Source organism: Pipistrellus hanaki (genome assembly GCF_964339955.1).
Source record: "Pipistrellus hanaki genome assembly, chromosome: 3".
Taxonomy (NCBI): domain Eukaryota; kingdom Metazoa; phylum Chordata; class Mammalia; order Chiroptera; family Vespertilionidae; genus Pipistrellus; species Pipistrellus hanaki.
The window spans coordinates 176,050,119-176,075,336 of NC_140505.1; the positions used below are offsets into that span (position 1 = coordinate 176,050,119).

Below are 25,218 nucleotides of genomic sequence, written 5' to 3' on the forward strand. Positions count from 1 at the left end.
AGATATGAAAAAAATGATTTTAGAGATACAAGCTTTCCATTTTTCAAAAGTGAGATAGCTCAGTAACAGTTCAGAATACATATAAACCACCTCGGGCTCATAACTAGTCCATTGGTTGAAGCCATCTTAAGCAAAAGAGATTGCATTTTAATAAAGTAGCCAACACATGTGCTCTTCATTCCAACTATGCCCAGAATTTTTATTTTAAAATGTAAACAGTGCAGAAACACAGAAGTATGACATGCCCTTATTAAGTTCCATTTTGAAAAATATTTTCCCAGATTCCTTAGCTTACACCTATTACCAGGACCACTGGTTAGGCAGTAAGTCCTAGTGTGGCTATTTCCAGCTGGACATTGATGCTGGCTAGTTAGTATTCTTCCTGTAATGGTTGTAAGATGCCTATATTTTTATTTTACCCCTACTTCTATCAAGTGACAGAAGGTTCTTGAAAACTCAAAGTGCTATGTAAATATTAGTACTATAATAGTGCCCCATTAAGTTGTGGACATTGCCAACAGGCTGGCTGTCCATCCCTGAGACAAAGGTGATAGCAGCTGAATTCATGGAAATACCAGTTGCTCCAAATCACCACCCTGTACAGGTTTGGTAGACCAGTGGCAACCATAAAAAATCATGGTCATGAGGAGAGGAAGAAATATCAATGGAAAATGTTCCCTAAGATTTCATGACTCAAAAAAACGTATGCCCTATGTTCCCGCTACATTCCTCACTGTTAATCTCTTTTTAGTTTTTTCTTCTTCACCTCTTACAGGCTTCTGTCTTCAATCTCCTTTCCTTCCTTGCTAGTTCAAACTGTAACTGACGATGGGTTTTCTTCTCGACTGGCTTCATTTTTGCTGTTCTTCCAGGAGAAAAATCTATTACCTGCCCCGCCGGTACAAGTTCATGAGCAGGTCAGTAGCATGCCGTCATGGAAGTGTTTGTCTGATCTGTTGCCTTGTGTGCTCCGACAGTGACAAGGAAGACGAGAGGGGCCTGGGTCACATGGGAAAACTGATTGCTGTGAACATTCCAAAAATAGCTACTTGGGGGTCAAAGGCATGGATGGAATTTCCCAGGGCAGGATGTAGAGAAAGAAAAGAAGAGGGGTATTGGCCATGCCTTGGAAAATCTACAGGAAGGAGACAGGAATAAATGGGAAGAAGATGAAAAGGAACAATTTGAGACGTCAGAGGAGAACTAAGGGAAGGCAGTGCCAAAGGCACCAGGAATGAGTTCCTGTAAGGACTGTTCTTCAGCTACTGATGAAGGATAAGAGCTGAGAATCGGGTTTTTTTGGTTATTATGGTGACTGCCATGCTAGTGGTCTCCATGGAGTGGTGGTTCTCAAATTTTAGCATGTGTCAGGATTATCTGCAGGGTGGTTTTTTTGTTTATTTGTTTGTTTTTTGTATTCAGATGGCCCATTCCCATGGTTTCTGAGGTGAGACTTTATAGTGATGCTGACGTTGCTGATCTAGGATGACATATTTAGACTGATGACCACCCAGTGGAGGGTCTTGGAAACCCAGTTACAGCTGGTGGAGAATGGGCCAGGTTCTGAGGGATTAGAAATATTAGGGAGTTCACCACTACCTTGATGAGTTTTGTGGCCAAGGAAAGGAGAAAGAGGGGATGGATTTGGAGCCAAGAGGAGAGAAGCAGAAAAGATGTGTCTGATCATATATTCTCCAGGTGTATAGAGGGGAGGTTTAGTGAATAAGAGCTTGGTAAAGCCCCATTTCTAGAATTGCAAGAACAGCTTCCTAGCCACTAATCTCTGGCCTGGAAAAGCTGGTGCTACTTCAAGTGCATAAATCACAGCCATAGGCAAATATAGGCATGAGAAGGCACTAGAATATTATTGAAAAAAGACCATCTGACTATGATGGTATAACGTTGTGATTCGGGATGGCCTCTTAGGACAAATTTTGTGGCTTCCCACATATAATTGCATTTTGGGTATCTCTGTGGTGGTATTTGTGAAGCACTGTATCTAGTGTAAATTTCTAAATGCAGTTTGTAAAAAAAATGTTGTGTGTACTTGAACTCTTCCTCTTACCCAAGAACAGGCTGATTTAGATGATGACCAGTGCCTATCTCTTTGCAGCCGAATCAAAGGTTGCAAACTGAAAGGCCCATGAACAATGTGTGGTTCTGGTCTTGAGTTCTTATGGCAACCCAAATGCAGACATTTAATTTAGCTTTTAGTTTATCCATATAAATAATATTTCATCTCATTATTTCATGAAATTATCTCTGCAATAAACCTATCTCTTTAAGGGTAAGAGAACATTATATTATTATGAAGTTTCTGAGCAGACAGAGAAATAAAGTACCTTTTCACAAATATCTTTATTTTAAAAGGTCATCTGACTCTCATAAAGTATACTCATGTAGTTCAGACACATATTTTTGGAGTAAATACTCTTTTCATCCATGTACTTGGTCTATTAAATGCTGCTTTGACTTATCTTTGGGAAGACTTAACAGGCACTATAAGTTACCTACCCAATAAAGAAAGGGAATGAATCATTCTTTTGACCTTTTTCTTTGTCTTTTTTTTTTTTTTTTTTTTTGCCTTCACTAAATAGTACAAATGTAGTCTGTAAAAGATATGATTACCAAGACACACATCTGACTCTTGTGGGTGACTTGTAGATAAGTCTCATTACTACTCCTTCCTTTTCCCTCTACTCTCCCACACACATCCTGCCTGAGGTTGTCCTGTGCAACTGTGGGCAGAATGAATGCGGGGTTCTACTGCATTAGACATTCAGCACAGTTGTAATCTTATCAGATGAGCATGCAGGCAAATCAACAAGATGGCTTGTATATTTCCATCCCCGCTTTAAAAAATTAATGTGGGTAAATGTTCCAAAGCCTTTGGACTCTCTTATAAGGTATTTAGGTTGCGTCCCAATTAGTAGCATTGTGACCTAAAAAGAATCATATCAACTTCCAAAGCTCCCTAACTTCTATCCAAGGAGAAGCTCTAAATACAGGGGATTTGGCTCTAAGAAGAGGAAAAAGAAATCCAATCTGGCTGGTATTTAACTGGTAGCAGTCCAGGGAGGCCTCAGTAATGTAGGGCTGTGGAATCTTCATTTTGAAAAAAGAGAGAGAAAGGAGGGAGGGAAATAAGAGGAAGGAAGGGAGAGAGGAAGGAAAAGAGGAAGGATGGGAGGGAAGGATGGAAGAAGGAGGGAACAAAGGAAGGAAGAAAGGAAAGAAGGAAGGAAGAAAGGAAGGAAGGAAGGAACGAAGGAAGGAACGAAGGAAGGAAGGAAGAAAGAAAGGAAGGAAGGAAGGAAAGAAGGAAAGAAAGAATGAATGGGGGCAGGAAGAAAGATAAAGGAGAGAGAGAGAGAGAGAGAGAGAGAGAGAGAGAGAGAGAGAGAGAGAGAGAGAGAGATCCGTATGTTCCCTCTAGGCATATCAACCTGAAAATGTAATCTAATTGTTTGAAACATGATGCTATTATTATAATATTCTGGTGTGGGGAAAGCAGGTGTCCCTGAAGTAGTCTGTTTTGTTTAATTCAGCCTAATTAAGTTGTCATTAGTACAAAGTCCCTCCTGCGTGGTTAGTGGCTCAAGAAAAAGGACCTTTTCTTCTGCTTCTTCAGGGTAAACCCACAGCAGCATCCAGGTTGGGGCTGTGCACACAGTAGTTAATTTATAAAGGCCCCCTGACAAGTTAGCATGGGGACAGTGAAGTCCTTTGCATGTGGCCTTTTCTTTAATCATCTTCGCTCCTAAGGTTAGAAGGATATTCCCCCCCTTTAGAGCTGAGGGAACCCAGTTTAAAGAGGTTTCAGCAGAACCTTCCCAAGGCAGTTTCCAAGGCTCACCCAGGGAGGCACAATATGACAGGGGTCAGGTCCATGCCCGTGTGCTTGGCCTGTGTCCAGGTAGCTGGAACTTGGTCTGCCATGAACCAGCATTTGAGGATAACTCTGAACTTGCGACAACTTTCTATCAAAATTCTTGCCTTCTAGTTCAAATATTAACTTGACAAGTTAAGGCCAGAAATGCCCACAAGGATGATCCATCTTCTCTTTATTGCCTGTGTGGTCTGTAAGAGGGCTTTTGCTTAGTAAGTGGCATGTATCCAATCACATCAATGCTCAGTTATTAAGCCAACATCTTTCTTTTCCCTTGAGCCCCATATTGAAGAGGCAAATTGGGATGCTTCCTGATTGGTTGGGTTCTTGATTTTTACCTTAAGTCAGTGGTGAGCAAAATGCGACTTGTGAGCCACATGCGGCTCTTTGGCTCCTTGAGTGTGGCTCTTCCAGAAAATACCATAGCCTAGGTGAGTCTATTTTGAAGAAGTGGTGTTAGAAGAAGTTTAAGTTTAAAAAATTTGGCTCTCAAAAGAAATTTCAATCATTGTACTGTTGATATTTGGCTCAGTTGACTAATGAGTTTGCCAATCACCGACCTAAGTGAATTTCAGGATTGCCTGTGTAGGGAAGTGTATTAAGTGAAAGATGGAGGCACAGACCTCAATATCCTAGCTCCAGAATTTCCATTGAGAATGCTCTTCATCCTAAATATGACCACTTAACTGAGCATTTTGTACATCCCAGGCATTATGCAGACGCCTGATATCCATTATCTTGTGTTGCCCTCACCACTGCCTCATGCAGTAGGTGCATTAGCAGGTAATTAAGTTTAGTTACCTGCCCAGCGTGGCACTCACCACTGGTCAGCTCTATAACCATGATGTGAACCTGCTTCTGGCTAATGCCAAGGTCTTTCATTCTAGATGAAAGGTTGTCCATTATGCATTGTGAAAAGGAAAGCTCTTTATTAACTGAAGTTTGTTTAGAATGATACAGCCAAGATATTATTGTCCAAGTCACAACCAGTATGTATGTCAAGAGCATCTGAAGGATCATCATTTAGAGATGAGGATATTGAGGCTGTGTGAGGATAAGAGGCTTGCCCGGGCCCACTGATGTACAATGGCAGAGTCAAAGACCTAACTGAGTCTCACACTTTCCAGCCCAGCAGCTTTTGTCTTTTGTGTTTCTTCTTTGCATGGCAGAAGGGGCCCTCAATGATGTTTTGGTGGTGCAGTTCAGGGGCAGGAGTGTGCTTACAGAAGAACAGCCAGTGGTCTTCCAAGTCCCAGAGAGACAGACCCTTGTTCCTAGAACCACCAGACAGGCAGGTGGGGGCAGCACGTGGGACATCAGCCCTGGTACTGGGAGCCTAGCAAACGTTGGCTGGACCTCAAGGGGAATGTCACACCAAGACTATTGTAGGAGGTGTGTTCATTTCCTATTGCTATTGTAACACATACCTGCAAACTTTGCTGCATAGAACAATACAACTTTATTATCTTATAGTCCTACAAATCAGAATCCCAGGAGATGAGCGCTTAACTGGCTTCTCTGCTTGGGGTCTCCCACAGTTGAAACCAAGGTGTTGGAAGGGAAGGGCCATGGGGAGAATTCCTTTCCAGACTCATTTCGTTGCTGGAATTGAACTCATTCAGTTGCTGGCACAGTTCAGTTTCGTGCAGTTGCAGGATCTGTCTCTTTATGGCTTGTGGATAAAGGTCATTCTCAGCTTCTAGCTGCCTGCCCTCCTGGCCCTTTTCATCCGCAAAGCCAGCAATGGCTGGTTGAGTTATTTTCACTCTTTGGATCACTCTGACCTCCCCTCCTGCCTCATCTCCCCTGTCTCCAGCCAGAGAAAGTTCTTTGCCTTTAAAGGCTGCATGGGGTTAAATTGGGTCCACCGGAATAATCCAGATGCTCGCCCTCTTTGGGGGTCTGTAACCTTACTCCCATCTGCAAAGTCCCCTTTGCCACATCACATAACATATTCATAGGTTCAGGGTATTGGGGTGCACACATTTATGGGGGTCCAGTCTGCCAACCAGAAAAGAACACAGACTGCTCACCACATTGTTTGTGTTGTGAGGAGCACACAGCGTGGACCCCAGTACATGTGAGGGAACCTGGACAGTCCACACTTGGCCCTCCTACTTCTGCTCAGGCTGCCCAGAGGAGGCCAGTCCATACCCCAACCCCCAGTTAGTGTCTCAGGGGCTTTCACCTTAAGATATCTGTCCACCATCTTTCTTCCAAGATAAGTATTTTAAAGGCCCATTTCCTCTGCTTCCTGTCACTTTTTCTCAAGTAGTTTTTAAGAACACAGCCATCTCCCTGGCGGCTTTTCCCAAAGCATTCCTTGCACACCATCCTTTAGAAACCTAACAGCCTGAAGGTCATGATGATGGTACTGATGATAATGATGATCCCACTCAAAAACCCTTGACATATAAGGCTCAGAAAGGTGAGTGATTTGTGAAAGGTCACACAGCAGATTAGCAACAGAGCCAGGAATTAGACATGCCCATTACGGACTCTCCACCATGCCAAGCACCTTCCCTCCCTTTTTACTTCCTTATGCTCTTCTTCCTTTTTCAGCTAATTTTTCTTTCCCTGTTTTACTTTCTCCTCACCATCCTCACATTTCATCTAAATTGTGGTGCTACTTTCACCAGTTAGTTGGTGAAAGCTGCCATTTAATTCCCATAGAGCATTTATACCAAATTTTTCACAGCTTTATTTGTTTCTATCCACACTGAGTACTGTACCCAGATGGGTTAAATTCATAGTCATCGCACGCAGAGCCCAGATTCTGTGAGCATGTGAATTTTTGCACAATGTAATCCGATCGGTGCTGCAGACTGGAGATGTGTAGGAGGTAAAAACTCTATTATAAAAAACTTCTGAGTCAGTGTCCTCTATTTTAAAATTGAGGGAAAGTTTGTATATAACACTGGAGTTTCAGAGCACAAAATTTGTGCGCTTAGTGGGGGTGTCCCTGAGCCTCTTGCAGTCCAGGAGCCCTCAGGGGATGCTCCCTCTGGGGAGCGAGCCTAAGCCAGCAGTCAAACATCCTTAGCACTGCTGCAGAGATGGGAGAGGCTCTGGCCACCCCCAGTGTGCTCCCCAGCTGTGAGCTTGACTCAAGGCTTCTGGCTGAGCGGTGCTCCCCCCTGGGGGAACGCACTAACCACCAGGGGGAAGCTCCAGTCTTCCCCCTGGTGGTCATTGTGCATTATAGCTACCGGTCATTCCACTGTTTGGCTGATTTGCATATTAGCCTTTTATTATATAGGATATTAGTTTCAGGTTCACCACATTATAATTTGACATTTGTATACATTACAAAGGGATCAGCACTGTAAATCTAGTTACCAGCCATCACCATACAATGTCCTCTTTCTTGAAAGAGTTTTAAGGCAATTAGACGAAATGAACCCCAGGGCCATGGGGAAAGTCACCAGCTTAGCCTGGGAAGTCTAATTTATAATTCCACTTAAGGACTAAATCATTAAACTTGGACAAGTAATAGATGGTAGTGAAGCACAATTAACTTTGAATTGAAAAGAAAAAGGACAGCAATGTAAAGAGACATGCTGGCTGCTCCAATTCTTATTTTTGGAAATAAAAAGAACACAGTAATCATAGCCAATGCTTATTGTGCACCATACACTGATCAAAAGATTTTATCATCACAGTCCTGTGATTTGAGACTCATTATCATGCCTCATGCCCATTTTAAAGATAAGGAAATTGAGGCACAGCAAACTTAAATAACTTTCCCAAGTTCACACTGCTAATATTTACAGAACCAGGACTTAAAACTAGGCATTCCAGCCCTATGGTCTCAGTCACTGTCACACTGTTTTTCTGGAGCTCATCATATCCCTATATTTTAAATATCTGTTAAGAGATAGTGAGAGGTTGGGGTTTAGGAAGATGAAGGATGGAGTAGATTGGAACTTCTTCCCTTTGGGGGGGTTAGGCCTTTCTAATCTGTTCTTTTCTGACTACATGGCTCTGAGTAGAATCTTACATGTGCGTATGTGGTGGGGACAGGTCCTCTGGGTAGAGGAGGGGCCTAGAGAAGCTGAGAGGGTCTTTCCAGTGTGAACCTTCAGGGGTTCTGCAAAAGGACAGCCACCACCAAGCAGAAATATGTCAGGTGAGGCTGGAACGAGGCTGAGAATAAGAGAGATGGTTAAAAAAGACATTTGCCATTATTTTTCATTTTGGAGTGGATTGGTAATACTATAAAATAATTTATTCAGCTGGAAGTTTCATGCAAAGGATAAATTGCCATGTAATTTTTTTTTAATTGGGAAAAAATAAATGCCAGATTCCATGTATTTTCAGTGAATAGATTTAGAAGGCATTCAGATATTTTCCTCTCCAGGGGGATCTGTCCCTTCTTGTAGCCCTTAAAGTGAAGATTTCTATATCAGTTACTTTGATGAAGTGATCCCTAGAATCAGGAATCTACTATATGGATTCTGGTCCTGCTTTGTTCATTGGTTGAGTATTTTGAATTGAATAATCATCTTTCTCCACCCTGGATTTCTCTGATAACATATAAAATAAGTATCATATCTATTGGGTCTATCTCACAGAGATGCTATTTGACATGTGCTCTTGGGGGAAAAGTTACCCCATGGTATGGATGCCTTAAGGTAGCACTGCCAGGGTTGACCAGCAGACCCTGAGCAATGGATGAATGATTACTCTGACACAGCGTTTGCTGTGAAAGAGAGGGCTAAGGGACTGCCTGGCTAAAGGAACCAGACAGCCTTGATTTCCTGCCTGGTTAGGCTTTTATTATAACAGCAGTTTGAGATAAAGTTTATCTTTTAAATACAATACAATCAATAGGATAAGTAATCTTGGGAGGGCACATGTATGCAGTGTCCTTTAAGCAAGGACACTTAAAGATTCAGCATAAGGATTTCCGTAAACACCTGGGGGTCTGCATACGCACAGGCTTATTTGAAAAGGTCAAAGAATAATTGGGGGCGCTGCCTTCAGCACTCCCCTAAGTTATAATTTCAATAAACAGGGTGGGCTACCTTCAGCACACTTCCCTTTTCTCGAAATGTCCTCCTTATAAAATTTCCAAACAAGTCTCCTATGCTCCCCAACACAGCGCCAGCATTTTAAAGTTTGCTGTGATTTCTGCTCCTGCCAGTGAGTGCTGTGAATGAACATCTGGTTGCTTGGAAGCCAGATGTTCTCATCAGCAGAAGTCAGAGAGGATGAGAGGCAGCCAGGGGAAAAACCGGTGCTTGAAAACCACCTTTAGAATACTTTTATTCTCCTTGCCCTGACATCATGTGTGCCATGACCAAAATGATACATGTGTGTTGTGATGCCCTAGCAGTGTGAGAACCATGGGGTCAATTTAAAAAGAAAAAAGTGAAAACTAAAGAGCCTACTGTCTGCTGAGATGGTTTGGGGAAGGTGTGAGAGGCAGGAGGCAACTCATGACATCTGGCTCTCTGCACAGTCTACCCACTGGAATGTGTTGTCAGCACTCCCACCCAAAGTCACCTACAGCTGGAGCTCTTCCCTAACCAAGGGGAGGGGAAGAAACTGGCCAAGCACAGAATGAGTTTATAGAACCTGCAGAATATAAGAAGTTAAGGTCTCTGCTGATTTGTATAAGGGACTATCACCTTCCTTTCCAAAGCCTTCTAGTCTGGTTAGGACTCCATGGTTGTTGATTGGCGTCATGCATGGCTGCGGTCTCGTAGACAGTAGCATTGAGGCCCCTTGGTGACACAGAAAAAGCACAGGCATTGTGGCTCCCTTCTTCCCGTCTGCGAAATGGGGGAGTGGATTCCCTGAGTGCCTGGAGTGTGCGGTGTCACAGTTGTGGCTCTGTGTAACGCTGACATTCTGTACCCTTTGGTCTTGCCTTTCATGTACCACAGGATCGATAAGCAAATAAGCAGGTTTCGGAGATGGTTACCTAGGAAGCCAATGAGGCTGGACAAGGAGACACTGCCAGACCTGGAGGAGAATGACTGCTACACTGCCCCTTTCAGCCAGCAAAGGATCCATCAGTGAGTGTTTCCTGGGAAAGCCCTTGACTTTCAAAGGACGGGCCATTGTGGGAGAGCCTCCTCCTGCATGCCTTGCATTCCTTGGCACGTGCAAGGAACAGCATGATGCCTTTCTCCCCCGAGAGTCCTGTGAGTGTTCCTATCCCTTTTATTTTAGTCAGGGTCAGCAAGTGCTCTAATAAGCAATCCCCGTATCTCAGCGGCTTAACACGATTGAACACACGTTCATATGTGTGTTAGGTGAACGACCTTCTGCATGGTGATGCAGAGATCCAGGCTCCTTCCACCTTGTGGCTCTGCCAATCCCCAGTGCAGCGCCCCCTGCAGGCTCATCTGCAGCCAGCTGGCAGACAAGGAAGCTGGTCTACATCTTTCCCTGTTGAAAAGAGGTTGTTGGTTTGATTGTTTTCAATCTTAGTTTACTACTCAGTTCCCCTTTCTTCAGCAACTGAGTTGCCCCAGGAAAAGCCACATTGCCTCGCAGTTGGCTTCCTGGCTCATCATATGAGACAGTCTCTGAACAATAAATTGTCACTTTTGACATACAGGTGGTGGGAGGAGAAAGTTGGCTAAATAATTGAACCTTTGAGGACTTGCAAAAGTCATAGAGAATTGATTGGAGCTTCTGTGGTGACAAGAAATCATGGCCAGATGGCAGAGTTGGCAATAGGAGAGAAGAGCATGCCAAAGACGGTAAACAACTAGGTGAAAACAGCCTTTTAAAGAGGGGAATAAAGCAGGTCAGCCCAGCCTCTCTCTTAGCCAGACTTTAGGAATTCCTGGCTCCCCCTGCCCCAGACATAGAGACAACCTCTGAAAAAATGACTTAACTGCGAGGAGGGAAGGGATGACAGATTTTTAAAAAATAGGTTGCTGACTTTGAGAAAAAAATATACCAAATGGCAGTTGTCAAGTTGCAGGGAGTGCGAGGTGGGGGCATGCTGTAGCAACAGAAAATCAGTGAAAATCTGTGAACTAGAGAGCAAAGGAGAGAAGAACAATCAAAAATAGATGTTCTGCATCAAAATATATAATGCATAATGCAAAGGAAGCAACTCAGTAATAAATAACCGAACTCTAGATCCAAACAGGTTAGACTGATGCCAATCCAACCACATTATGTGAACATTGAAGAAGACATGAAACTCACAGCCCGGCCTCAAAATTATAGTTCAATCTTCCCATGGGAAATAAGAACTGAGAGGACTTTCTCTTAACTCAGAGTTTAGGACCTATGGGTGTTTTCTTAGAGAAAAAGACAGATGAAAGCTGGCATGTTCCTGCTCTTGATTTAAACCCTTGTCATGCCTATGTTGTTCATCTTGAAGCTTCTTACATAAGTTATTTGGTTTTAAATTCTTCTGGAATAGAGTCTGATTCACATTCAGATTTTCCCTTTGCTTCTTCCCTGTCTGAGAGAGTGCCTAGCACAGTGCAGGGTAGATTTATAGATAAATGGATGGGTAGGTGGGTATGGAGGGCTCAGTGAATTATATGGTGTGTACTAGGGGATTTGTTTTACTTCAAAGACTTATAGGTAAATGGAAGAAGAATGGGATGGATGGATAGTTGAATAGATGTATGAAGAAATTAATGAAGTATATGGATGAAGAAATTAATGAAGTGTATAGAAAAGGAATAAAGGTAAATGAAAGAGGAACTGGATGGATGGATAGGTGGATAGATAGATAAATGAAGTACATGGTGTGCACCTAGGGTTTTATTATTACTTCAAAGACATATAGGTAAATGAAGAGGAAAGTTCCCCACTATTCATCTTTATGCTGATTCTGTTTTTGATGTTCTTTCTTTATCTTTTTAAATATTTTTATTGATTTCCAAGAGGGAAAGAAACATTAATGATGAGAGAGAATCATTCATCGGCTGCCTCTTATACTAGGGACTGAACCTGCAACCCAGGCATGTGCCCTGGCCGGGAATTGAACTGTGACCTCCTGGTTCTTAGGTCAACACTCAACCACTAGGCAACTTTGTCCTTGCTTTAGAACAAAGTTTCTCAGCAGGGTTCTCAAAGTCAGAAGGACCTGGGCTCCCATCAAGACCTCTAGGTATTAGAACCAGGAATCAGGTCTTTATAAATGTTTTAAAATATGTGCTAAATGGCCCGGCAGGTGTGTCCCAGTGGTTGAGCATTGAGATATGAATCAGGAGGTTGAAGCTGGATTTCCAGTGAGAGCACACACCTGGGTTGCATGCTCAATCCCATGCTCAATTAGAGGGCATGGAAGAGGCAGCTGACCAGTGATTCTCTCTCATCATTGATGTTTCGCTCTCCCTAACTCTCTGAAATAATATATATATATATCTTAAAAATCGCAGTTCATTAAAAAAAACACGTGATAAATGAAGATGATAGCCTGTGGGATAGTGGTATTCAGCCATCCCGCTCACATATATGAGAAGCATTTTTCTGACATGTTTAGGTATTCATTCACTGAAAAATGGATTCATTCAACACTTACTAGTCTTCTGATTACTTCTTGTCAGGCACTGTTTGGATACAGAGGATATAAATAGTTCAGTCTTGACCCCAGCATAGTAAAAACAGAAGACCATCCTATATAAGAGAGAATATGCAAATTGGCCACCACACTGTCATAATGATGGTGACGCCCATAGCCAGAAGATGGCAGAGTCCAATCCTCTCAGCCCCACCGGAGTCCCCTAGTCCTTTCAGCATGCCGAGGGGAGGGTAGATGGCAGGTGTGTGATGCAACTGCACCTGCCCTCAGCCCCTCAGCAACCCAAGCTCGGCTCAAGGTGCAGGCAAGCCTTCGATGGTGGCTGCCCAGCTGCTTAGGGCTGGCCCAAGGCACAGGCAAGCCTCGGATGGCAGCTGCCCAGCCACCCAGAACCACCAGATGCTCAAATAACCAGGGCCAGCTGAGGCTTGTGCTGCCGGCAGTGGCAGCAGCAGAGGTGTGATGGGGACATTGCCTTCCCCTGATCGCTGGGTCAACTCCCACCCCTAAGGGCTCTCTGAAGGGAGCAAGCAGTTCGCGGGCTATCAGGCCAGCAGGAAAGGGCAGTTGGGGGCAATCAGGCTGTCAGGGGAGTGGTTAAGGCAGTGATCAGGCTGGCAGTGGAGCAATTAGGGGGCAATCAGAGGCAGTTAGGCAGGTAGGCATAAGTGGTTAGGGGTGATCATGCAGACAGGCAGCTGAGCAGTTAGGAGCCATCGGCCCTGGATTGTGAAAGGGATGTCCTGGGATTGGACCTAAACCTGTAGTTGGACATCCCCTGAGGGGTCCCGGATTGGAGATAGTGCAGGCCAAGCTGAGAGACACTCCCCTATGCATAAATTTTGTACACCAGGCCTCTAGTTTTAAATAATTATAAACAGTATAAGGTGTGACAGGGTGTTCCAGTCTTCAGATTTGTTAGGAGGTTAGTAAGAGATGAAGGTTGGTCATAAGAAGAAAATGCTTGAGATGGATCTTGAAAGGTAACACTTGTCCAGATAGGTAAGGGGGGGAAAACACATCTCGAGAAGAAAGAATCATGTATGTATCACAGAATAAAGGTGTGCAGCAGAATGGAGTGTTTGAAGAACTCCAATAGTCTTCTGTGAATGGGAATAGGGTGTGTGAATACTTGGTGTTACTGTTTGAAAAAAGAGAGTGATACATGGAAGATGAGCTTTCCAGGCAGGAGAAGTAAGGAAAAAGCAGAGGGACAGCTGGACAAAGCAAACCTAAGAACCAGACCTTAGTGGGACCAAGAGGATAATGTAGGCAGTTGGGAGGTGAAATATTCAACAAGGACTTGAAGGTTATGGGCAATGATTTCTTTCTCTTTGAAAGTTGTCATGCCACACGGACAACATCCCTTTTCTTTTATCATCACTTGAGGATATGTTTCTATTGATTTTAGAGAGAGAAGAAATGAGAGTGGGACAGGAAAGAAAAGAGGGAGGGAGGGAAGGAGGGGGGAGGGAGGGAAGGAGGGAGGAAGGGAGGGAGGGAGGGAGGGAGAGATGTGAGTGAAAAACATTGTGCGGTTGTCTCTCATGCACTGTACATGCCCTGGTGGTGCATAGAATGATGCTCCAACGACTGAGCCACACAGGCTTAATGAGTGTGTGTATGTAAGGCTCCAAGAACACTGGCTGTCAAATTGGAAACAATTGTGTGGTGCAGTCAGAAAAACATTCGCCTAAGGATGCTTTGAGAGTGATTTTAACGGCTTTAAAGCAATCAGAAGTAGGTGGTTAATGAGCTTTGAGGGTTATAAAATGATATGCTGGTTTTCCAAATGCAATTCAAGATCCCGTGTGACTGCTTGGTTTTGCAGAATGTTTGATATTGTACTTGTCTAGGAATAAAAGAGAATAATCGGTGTGTCTATCCATGAATGTAGTAGAAAAAGAGACAAGAGAGAATTGAAAGTTTAATAAAGAGTGATCAAAGTGGGAAAGAGCCTTGAAAATACTTTGCTCTCGGAATAAAACCCAGACTCCTAAGTTAGCTCACTAGCTCCTGCTTTCATCCCCCAGTTGTGTGCTTTGGGTGCACTGAGCTGCTTTGATCTCCTTAGCTTATGAGTCCCAGTCCTTTTGTCTCCAGTCTGCACATGCCCTTCGTCTACCTGGACTAGCCTTTCTCCCAGACTCCCTTCTCTCAGAGTTCATCAGAGACATTTCCTTCAGAGATCCATCCAAGGTTTCCATTCCCAGCTCTGGCTGCAGCACACTCTTGTGTGTCTTGGTAATACCCCCCCCCCCCCCCCCCCCGTCATAGCTCTTTAATGGTGCCATCAAGTTTAATTGCTTTCTCCTAGACTGTAAGTTCCTTGAAAGACTGTGTCTGTATTGTCATCTTTGAATCCCAGTACTAGTGCTTAACAGTGATTGTTAAATGAGAAAATAAATGAATAATCAATGAAGGTGGGAGAATCACATGAGTAAAGAATAAAGGTGATGTGAAGTTAGCTCGCTGCACACTCACTCAAACCAAGTTCAAGGCATTTTTCTTCTCAAATGCAGTCCACATTCTTTGTCCCCTATCCAGTGATTAGCACTAATATTTGTCCAGGTGCTGAAACCGAGTCTGGGAGCTAGTCTAACACATCCCTCACCTCTGTTTCCCACATCTATTTATCTAGTCTACCTGTGTGCCCAGGAGGAAAAGAGAATCAGTGTTGCTGAATGACTAGGCAATCTGTCTGGGTGATGGAGCAGGAATTCAAATTCAGACAGGGAGGAAGCCTTATAATCTTATACTCTTAAATATATGTATACACACACACACACACACATACACACACACACACACACACACACACACACACACACACACACACATATATATATATATACACACCGTATTTTCCGGCGTATAAGACGACCCCCTAATTTTACAGTTAAAACATAGGTTTAGGCCTATATTCGCTGTATAAGACTACCCCCCACTTCCAAGGCAACACCAGTTTTTTTTTTAATAGACTGCCTCTCTGACTCTGGCCAATCTGAGCAGGCCTTTTACTAGAACACAGTGTCGTCTTATATGCCAGAAAATATGGTATATGTTTTTATTGATTTTTACAGAAAGAGAAAGAGAGAGGGATAGAGTGATAGGAACAGTGATGAGGAAAGAGCACCATCGATTGGCTGCCTCCTGCATGCACCCTGACTGGGAATCAAACCAGTGACATCTTGGTTCCTGGGTGTTGACTCAACCACTTAGCCACGCCAGCCAGGCACGGTTCTATACTCTTAAGCATTATGCTCTCATTGAGGATTTGTCAGCCTTGGGGCTATTAACATTTTGGGTTGAATAACTCTGTGTGGGAGCCATCACATCATTGTAGGATGGTTAGTAGCATCCCTGGCCTCTTGACTATTAGATGTTACTAGCAGTTCCCTCCCCACTTGGTTGTAAAAATAAAAAATCTCCAGACATTGCCCAGTGTCCCTTGGGTGGGGGAAGGGTGAGCAAAAAATTGCAACCCTGTCCCCCTTGATAAACACTGCTCTGCTGACTTTTATCATGTGACAACCTTTTGGCAGGACCATTCACTGTCTGAGACAAATTAATTTTTAGTCAAATATGATGACGATGACAGACAAGTCCATTTAAAATTAATTTATTCCTCTTCACCTCCTTGCCTGTGAATGTCAGCCTGTCTCACCCACTGCCATTCATTCTTAAAATGGCAATAGCAGTAATGCCCTTGCAACAATTACTTTCTACAGTCAACACTCATAATAAAGGTTTTCTGCTGGCAGAGAAAAGGAAGTGTGGGAAAGAGGAGTGCCGCTTTTTATAAAAGCTATGCAGAATATTCATGTAAGAAATAGATTAATTCTGAATTGCCTTTCAGAAGAATGTTTGTGTTAGATACAGACACAAAAATACTCCTTTCTTATTTTTTTTTGTTTCTATTATTACCATGCGGCTCTTTGGTCCCTTGAGTGTGGCTCTTCCACAAAATACCATAGCCTGGGCGAGTCTATTTTGAAGAAGTGGCATTAAAAGAAGTTTAAGTTTTAAAAATTTGGCCTGCCAAAGAAATTTCAATCGTTGTACTGTTGATATTTGGCTCTGTTGACTAATGAGTTTGCCAACCACTGCACTAGTGTGAGCCTGTGGAAAGAAAGATATATGGTTGCCTTTGGAGTGTATTGATAAAGCATTTCAGGTGGGTTAGAGACAAAAGAGAATAACATGCTAAAATAGAAAAAAAAATATTCTCAACCAAGGTGAATATCATTTAGAGTAGGAATTCAAGTTCAGGAGAAAATGGACCCAGATTGGCAGGTCTCATTGATCTCTATAATCGTAATTAGGTTGATAACTGAGCCAACAAATTGGGCAGTAAGCCTAGCGGGCAGGACAGAGGGAGAAACACAGTAAGTCACATGGTTCTGACTGTCAGAGAGAAAGGACATCATCCCCTAGACAAGTAGAGCTTCCTAGCCTTTAGACCAAATGAAACTCTTGCATCGGTAAGGGACCTCAAAATGAAATGGTGACAGTGCATCCAGCAACCTTGTTAGAGCAAATGCCTAGCAGGGCTTTTCCCAGTGGGTCCCTCAGCATGCTTCTGGGGAATTAATTGATTGCTCATGGTCACGGAGTTCTTCAGGCGATTAGGCATGTCTTCAGCAAAATACTGCAGTAATCCTAAACTAATCAAAGTATAAATCTTGCTTGTTTGGGCTACATTCCACAAAAATTAAAGTTGAGAACTGATTAAAAAGCAAATAGCCTCACATTCCATGTGCATATATTTTATGCTTAAGAAGCAATAAAGCGAACCTGTGGGTATGCATTTTTATTAAGTCAGCATGCGATGTGGTTTGGTCGTTCTATTTGGTATCCACAGACCTGGGCCTGCAGGCTGCTTACCTGCCACGCCTGTATGGGCACCTAAAGATCTGACCCTGCAGAAAGCTCTCCTGCACGAGCCAGCTACCTGAGGTTGTCAGTGTCGGGGTCATTGTATTGAAGCGCTGTAGAGGATTAGTGCCCTTAAAGAAGAGACCGAAGAGCTAGCTTGCACCCTCTCCTTCCACCATGTGAGGATATAGTCATAAGTCTAACCGGGAAGAGGGCCTGCACCAGAACCTGACCTTGTTAGTACCCTGATCTCAGATTTCACCCGCCTGGGAATAAATTTCTGTTCATAAGCCACCCGATCTAGGGTCATTTGATACAGCAGCTCAAACTAAACCAGGCTTGCCATTTCACATTTATTTACCAGTACACATGTGTCTTTGTTTTCGAACCCTGTCAGCATAGATAGTTGAAGATACTGATTCTTCTAGCAATCTGTCTTTTGCTGTATTTTATTTTCAGTTTGGACTTCTGTGGGGGAGGGGAGTTGTTTTCATTGATCTGAAATCTTTAGAGTTTTTTAGGCAGAGGGAGACTGAGATTGATTTCAGTAGGATTAATGTTCTGTCAGTGCCCGTGACGTGCAGCAGCCTCAGAATACTCATTTTATTGCAGTCACTTATCTGGCATTAGGATGCTCGATATGCAGGTTGTTTGTATCGATCCATAGAGTCGGGGGAAACACAGCTCTCTCCTGGAAAGATTTCATCTGAGATGAAAATGAAACAAGCTACGCAGCCTGCGATTTGTGCTTCTGCAAATGATGTAGCTTCGTTTAAGTAGGAATTTAATGTGTTGATCGACTGTGATATTGGCAAGGCTTCTAGTCAACAGTAGGGTTTTATTAGCTAAATTTTGCAGGAATCAAAAGCTACACAGATTTTAATCTGGGCGGTGTGTGTGGGAGTGGTCGGTGCCCCAACCTCCACATGGTTCAAAGGTCAGCTTTACTTGGTAGAACTAAGACTCTAACCCAGGTTTGTTTTATTTTAAACCAGTGGTTCTCAGCCTTTTTAATGCGGTAACCTTTTAATACAGTTCCTCATGTTGTGGTGTCCCCCAACCATAAAATTATTTTTGTTGCTACTTCATAACTGTAATTTTGCTACTGTTGTGAACCTGCTAGTGGTTCTCAACCTGTGGGTTCTGACCCACAGCTTGAGAACAGCTGCTGTAGAGCCTAAGACCATCAGAAAACACAGATATTTACATTATGATTCATAACAGTAGCAACGAAATTAATTTTAATAATTAATTTATAAAATTACAGTTATGAAGTAGCAACGAAAATAATTTTATGTTGGGGGTCACCACAACATGAGGAACTGTATTAAAGCGTCTCAGCATTAGAAAGGTTGAGAACCACAGTCTTAAACCAGTGAAGTAGATGTTAGTATATCAGCCCTTGAGCTCCTAGGCTCATAAAATAGTCTGTCTATTCATGAAGCAGCTTCTTCCTCTAAAAATGTGAGAAGCCGAAATGGACTGAAAGGTCCCAGGTTCGATTCCGGTAAGGGGCATGTATGTTGGTTGCGGACACATACCCAGTAGGGGGTGTGCAAGAGGCAGCTGGTCAGTGTTTCTCTCTCATTGACGTTTCTAGCTCTCTATCTCTTTCCCTTCCTCTCTGTAAAAACTCAATAAAATATATTTAAAAAAAAAAAATAATAATAATAATAATAATAATAAAATGTGAGAAAATACATTTCTGTTGCTTAAGCCCCCCAAGCCATGATACTTTGGTAAGGCACCTGTAATGAATTCTCTCATATGTATATGACACGTAATAAATCACTCATAGTCTCACTACCGTGTTTCCCTGAAAATGAGACATCCTCCGAAAATAAGACCTAGCGCATGGAAAGATAAGACATCCCCTGAAAATAAGACCTCGCGCAATTTTGGGAGAAAAAATTAATATAAGACACTGTCTTATTTTCGGGGAAACAGGGTAGGTATAGACATCTATATCTGGCCAAAATCCTTTGCCTTCTGAATTTTTAAAGTCTTGTTCCTTTGATTCTAAAATTCAATATTGCTGCAGAGAACTTCCAAAACATTCGAATTCCTAATTTTCTCTGCATGGCCTGTTTCTTCTCTAAGGAAGCTTGTCCCTACTGTTCTGAAATGTATGTAGCTTGGTGTGGCTCTGAGTTCATCTATTGTACTTGGTACTGTGTGGATCCTTTCAACTTGAATACTTTTGTCTATCAGTTTGGGGTCGTTTTCTTGAATAAGTCTTGATTTGTTCTTTTTCTCTTTCTGGAATTCCTAATTTTCAGATATTGGGCTTCCTGACCTGATTTTTTCATGTCCTTATCTTTTCTCTCCATTTTGTTATCTATAACTCAAAGATTTCCTCAACTTATTTTGAATTCTTCTGTTGAGTGTTAATTTCTGCTTTCACTTTCTTTTAGTTTTTAAGAGCTATTATATTTCTATAATGTTTTGCCTTTTTAAAATCGTATTTTGAGCTTTTTTCCACAATTCCATTATCTTAATTCTCTGAGCATAATGATTTTTTAATTGAGATATAATTGTCACAAAACATATTAGTTTCAGGTGTTCACCATAATGATTATATTTGTGTATATTGAGAAATGATCACCACAGTAAGTCTAGTTAACATTTGTCATTTCCCATAGTTACCGTGTTTCCCCAAAAATAAGACATCCTCCAAAAATAACACCTACTTACAGGTTTCCTTCTGAGTGAAATATAAGGCATCCCCCTGAAAACAAGGCCCCCCCTAGGCTACACATGAGAGATTTGGTCCACTGAGTCTGAAAGAAATGGAGTCACAAGAAATTCACCAGGAAATTCAGGAATTGGATTGTTATGATGATGTTCCAGAAGATGATGACATGATTGTCATTGGATAAATGAGTAAATTCTTGATACTGTAGGATTCACAGTTTGTCTGGTTTGTGTTAACAACTACCATACTACCGTACCGCATACAGGTAATAAATTTCCTTTATTTTCATTTAACAATAAATGTGTACCATATTCTTCTTCATGGAAAAATAAGACATCCCCTGAAAATAAGACCTAGCGCATCTTTGGGAGCAAAAATTAATATAAGACATTGTCTTATTTTTGGGGAAACAGGGAACGTATTTTTTCTTATGATGAGAAATTTTAAAATTTACTCTCTTAGCAGCTTTTGGATATACAAGTATAGTATTATCAACTAAAGAAATCATGCTGTACATTACATCCCCCATCACTTACGGTATTTATTTTGTAACTGGAAGTTTTAACCCCTTTTCAATTTTGCCCACCTTCCTATTCTCTACCTCTGGCAACCACTAATCTGTCATTTTATTTTATTGATGGTTTTGATTTTTTGCTGAGCATAAGCTTTTTAGTTTGATATTGTTCAACTTGTTTATTTTTTGCTTTTGTTGCCATTGCTTTTGGTGTGAAATCCAAAAATTCATTACCAAAACTAATATCAAGGATCTTACAACCTATCTTTTCTTAGGTCTTATGTTCAAGCATTTAATCCATTTTGAATTAATTTTTGTATATGGTATAAAATCCACTTTTATACTTTTGCATAAAATCCAATTTTCTTAACATCATTTATTGAAGAGACTGTCCTTTCCTAAGTGTATATGTTTGGCTTCCTTGTCATAAATTAATTGACCATATATATATATATATAGGTTTATTTCTTGGTTCTCTATTCTGTCCCATTGTTTTGTGTGTCTGTTTTTATGCCAATACCAAATTGTTTTGATTACTATCCTATCAAAAAAAAAAAAAAAAAAAGAGGAAGAAGAAAGAAAAAGAGAGTAGTATGCAAATTGACCGTCACTCCAACACACAATATGGCTACCACAAGATGGCAAGCAAGGGAGGGCAGTTGTGGACGATCAGGTCAGCAGAGGAGGGCAGTTGGGGGTGACCAGGCTGGCAGAGGAGGGCAGTTGGGGGAGACCAGGCCAGCAGGGGAGAGCAGTTGGGGGAATGAAACCTGCAGGAGAGGGCAGTTGCCGGGGGGGGGGGGACCAGGCTTACAGGGGAGGATAGTTGGGGGTGACCAGGCTGGCAATGGCAGGCAGTTAGGGGTGACCAGGCCAGCAGGGGAGTGCAGTTTGGGGCAATCAGGCCAGCAGGGGAGCAGTTAGGTATCTATCAGGGGGGCAGGGGAGTGGTTAGGAGGTGATCAGGCTGGCAGACAGAAGTGGTTAGGGGCAATCAGGAAGGCAGCCAAGCAGGCAAGTGGTTGGGAGCCAGCAGTCCTGGATTGTGAGAGGGATGTCTGACTGCCTGTTTAGGCTTGATCCCATTGGACATTCCTCAAGGGGTCTCAGATTGGAGAAGGTGCAGGCTGGGCTGAAGGACTCTCAGCCAACCCCTCGTGCATGAATTTCATGCACCAGGCCTCTAATACTTTTATAATATAGTTTGAAATCAGGGATCATGATGCCTCTAGCTTTGTTCTTTCTCAAGATTGCTTTGGCTATTTAGGGTCTTTTGTAGTTCCATACAAAGTGAAGATTGTTTGTTGTATGTCTGTGAGAAATGCTAATGGAATTTTGATAAAGATTACATTGCATCTGCAGATTGTTTGTACTGGCATGGTCATTTTAACAATATTATTTCAATCTGTGGGCATACAATATCTTTCCATTTATTTATGTCTTCTTAACTTTGTTTCATCACTGTTATAGTTTTCATTATATGGTTAAATTTATTCTTAAAATTTTTTTTGACACACTTATAAATGGGATATCTTTCTTAATTTTCTTTCTGATATTTCATTATTAGTATACTAGAGGCCCGGTGCATGAAATTCGTGCATGGGGCAGGGGTTGGGGGGTTTTTCCCTCAGCCTGGCCTGCAACCTCTCTAATATGGGACCCCTTGGGGGATGTCCGACTGCCGGTTTAGATCTGATCTGGGATCGGGCCTAAACTGGCAGTTGGACATCCCTCTCACAATCTGGGACCACTGGCTCTTAACCACTTGCCTGCCTGCCTGCCTGATCACCCCTAACTGCCTCTGCCTGACAGCCTGACTGCCCCTAACCACCTCTGCCTTCTGGCCTGATTGCCGCCTAACTGTGGCTTTGTCCAGAAGGAAGTCAGACATCTGGAAGATGTTCAGTCGACCCAGTCTAATTAGCATATTACCCTTTTATTAGTATAGATGCAAATGCAAAAGATATTTGTATATTGATTTTGTGTTCTGCAACTTCAATGAATTTGTTTATTAGTTATAACAATCACTTGGTGGAGTTTTTATGATTTTTTACATATAATATATCATGTGCAACTAGTAACAGTTTTATTTCTTCCTTTCTAATTTAGATGCCTTTTATTTATTTATTTTCTTGCTTAATTTCTCTGGCTAAAACATCCAATACTATATTGAATATAAGTGGTGAGAGTGGGCATCCTTGACTTGTTCCTGATTATTAAAGGAAAAGTTTTCAGCTTTGCAGCATTGAATATGATGTTAGCTGGGAGCTTGTCTTATATGGCTTTGTGCATCATGACTATTTAATGAAGTTTAATGGATTTCTTCAGATACCTAGTACTCTTTGGTGACTGTCCAAACTTAAGAATAGGAAATGCAAAACTTGAGTATAAGTTCAGAGTAATAGGTGGGACCTCCCACTGTGGACTTCATGGTAGACAAATGGCTGGTGGTTCCTTTCATCGTAGGCAGCTCAGATTCCCCAGAGAAGAATTTGCCAATCTTCTGCCTGGAAAGTCAAGGCCTGGCTGCTAGTGTTCTGGAACCTAAGGGAATGAATAAGCTGGGAGTCTCAGCCTCCAGGAGGCATTGAGCCTTCAGTTTTCACTATGGTACCTCTACCCTTTACCATGCCCGATATCTCACAGTTCAGGGAATTACCCTATAAATACCCAACTAAAACCAAACTCTAGTTGTCTGGTAGAGTACAGGTGAGGATATGGGCATCTAGCATCTTCTTAAACAGCTTTTAACTAGTACCCATTCTACAATCCCATTTATCTTATTTCTAGAGGACACTGGTTCTAAAATTTTATGAGATTTTGCAGCATAAATATAATTGTTCTTGGTTTCCCCCAGAGCTGGCTAGGATTTAACTTTTTTTTTTTTTTTGTCTCCTAAGTCTATTACCACTTATCTGTCTGCATTTCACATTACAACATATGGTTGCTGCTGTTCTTTACTATCTTTGTTCCTTGAATATTTATACCTTTATTTAAACACATCTCACACACACACACACACACACACACACACACTTTACTGTTATTTTTATGGGGTTTGAGAGAGAGGAGAGTGAATAGAAGAGTTTAATTTTCCACCTATACCTGGAAGTCTCAAGAGGAAGTATTTCTTAGTTTGTATTTAATATTCAAATAGCAAAGATGATATGGAGTGCAATTAGAAATGGCTATTGGAATAAGAAAAATGTCTGAAATTGCTTTATATTGCAGGAGCTTATCACCTTAATCCTAAAATGAGGCTTGAAAATCTTTACTGAGCAGTCAGAACTCTGAATATTATATATTTAGCCTGATAATCACCTCATTCTTTTACTCATAACAAGTATACTTGAGATAAGAAGCTAATGATTGCACTGTGGTTGCCCAAAGCCCAAAAAATCTCTCAAAATAGGTCTTGTCACATAAAATAATTAATTGGTTGCTTTGTTCCTACTTAGATTGTCATTAATTTGAGAACATAATTTAAGTGACAGCTAACTGTATCACCTTTGCTTCTCCTTGTTAAAAAAGAAATCTCTATTTAAAATCTAATTAAGAAAGTTTCCTGAAATATTTAATTTCAGGCTTCTTCACACTATTAGTCTTGGGGCAGCATTTCAAATAGGCAAAAATGGAAGCTACCGAGCTGGGCCTAGGCTCAGAACTCCCACAAAAATCACTTCCGCCATGTCCTGTTGATTAATCCAGTCACAAATCCCACTCCGATTGGAGAGGTGGAGAGGAAGAATCTAGCTGTTGATGGAGGAAGCAAGAAATAGACAAAGGGGTGTATGTACAGGGCCGGGAAGAATTGTGGCCTTTTTTTTTTTTTTTTTTTTTGCAGTATAGCACCATCTTCCCTCTGGCCATACTTTATTTAATCACATTTCTCCCACTTAGGAAATGTAGTCACTCCCATTCCAGGATCCCCAAAGGTCTCATCCCAATTGGGCATCAGGTTCAGCACCCAGGACCTCATGTTCCAACATCAGGTTCAGTTGGGAATGAGGATGCTTAGAAGCAGCTCTTCAGGTATGGTCCTTCTTGAACCAGAGGCCTGTTAGTGAAAAAGACCAGTTAACTTCCTTACATTTCCAGCTGCCAGGATCATTACAATCGATGATTCCATTCCCCATGGAGAGCAGGGGCACAGAGCAGTTAGGGCTCATGCTTCAAGCCCCTGCACTCAGGGCCAAGAACATGCCTTGTTGAAACCAGTTTGGCTCAGTGGATAAAGCGTCAGTCTGTAGACTGAAGGGTCCCAGGTTCGATTCTGGTCAAAGGCGTGTACATTGGTTGCGGGCACATCCCCGGTAGGGGGTGTGCAGGAGGCAGCTGGTCGTTGTTTCTCTCTCATTGATGTTTCTAGCTCTCTATCCCTCTCCCTTCCTCTCTGTGAAAAATCAATAAAATAAAAAAATAAAATAAGAACATGCCTTGATCAGTTACCTGGTTCTGTTCCTATTTGCTCTATGCCTTCGGAGTTTAAATTTATACAGGTCAATAAGTGGCTATAATTCTAAATTAACTGGACAGCACCATCTGTAGGTAGTTAGATGCTTCATGAGAAATATATTACTTGAAGTTGTAAACCAGGGGTGAGGAACCTTTTTTTTTTTTTTTTTTTTTTTTTCTGCCAAGGGCCATTTGGATATTTATAACATCAATTGTGAGCCATATAAAATTACCAGCTTAAAAATTAGCCTGCTATATTTGGTCAGACATTTAATTAATTC

General features: G+C 42.0%; 1 protein-coding gene across 6 annotated transcripts in view; it reads left to right on the forward strand.

Moving 5' to 3' along the window:
• The window catches only part of ANO4 (anoctamin 4), a 275,780-nt gene that overhangs the window by 184,058 nt on the left and 66,504 nt on the right, over positions 1-25,218 (forward strand). For 5 of the 6 annotated variants that reach the window (XM_084880421.1, XM_084880417.1, XM_084880420.1 and 2 more), the window contains 2 exons: positions 873-917; positions 9,781-9,912. In XM_084880421.1, the coding sequence (XP_084736547.1) occupies positions 873-917; positions 9,781-9,912 (177 nt within the window). Of the gene's footprint in view, positions 1-810; positions 918-9,780; positions 9,913-25,218 lie in introns of all 6 variants that reach the window. The other variant, XM_084880422.1, reaches the window with a different exon arrangement.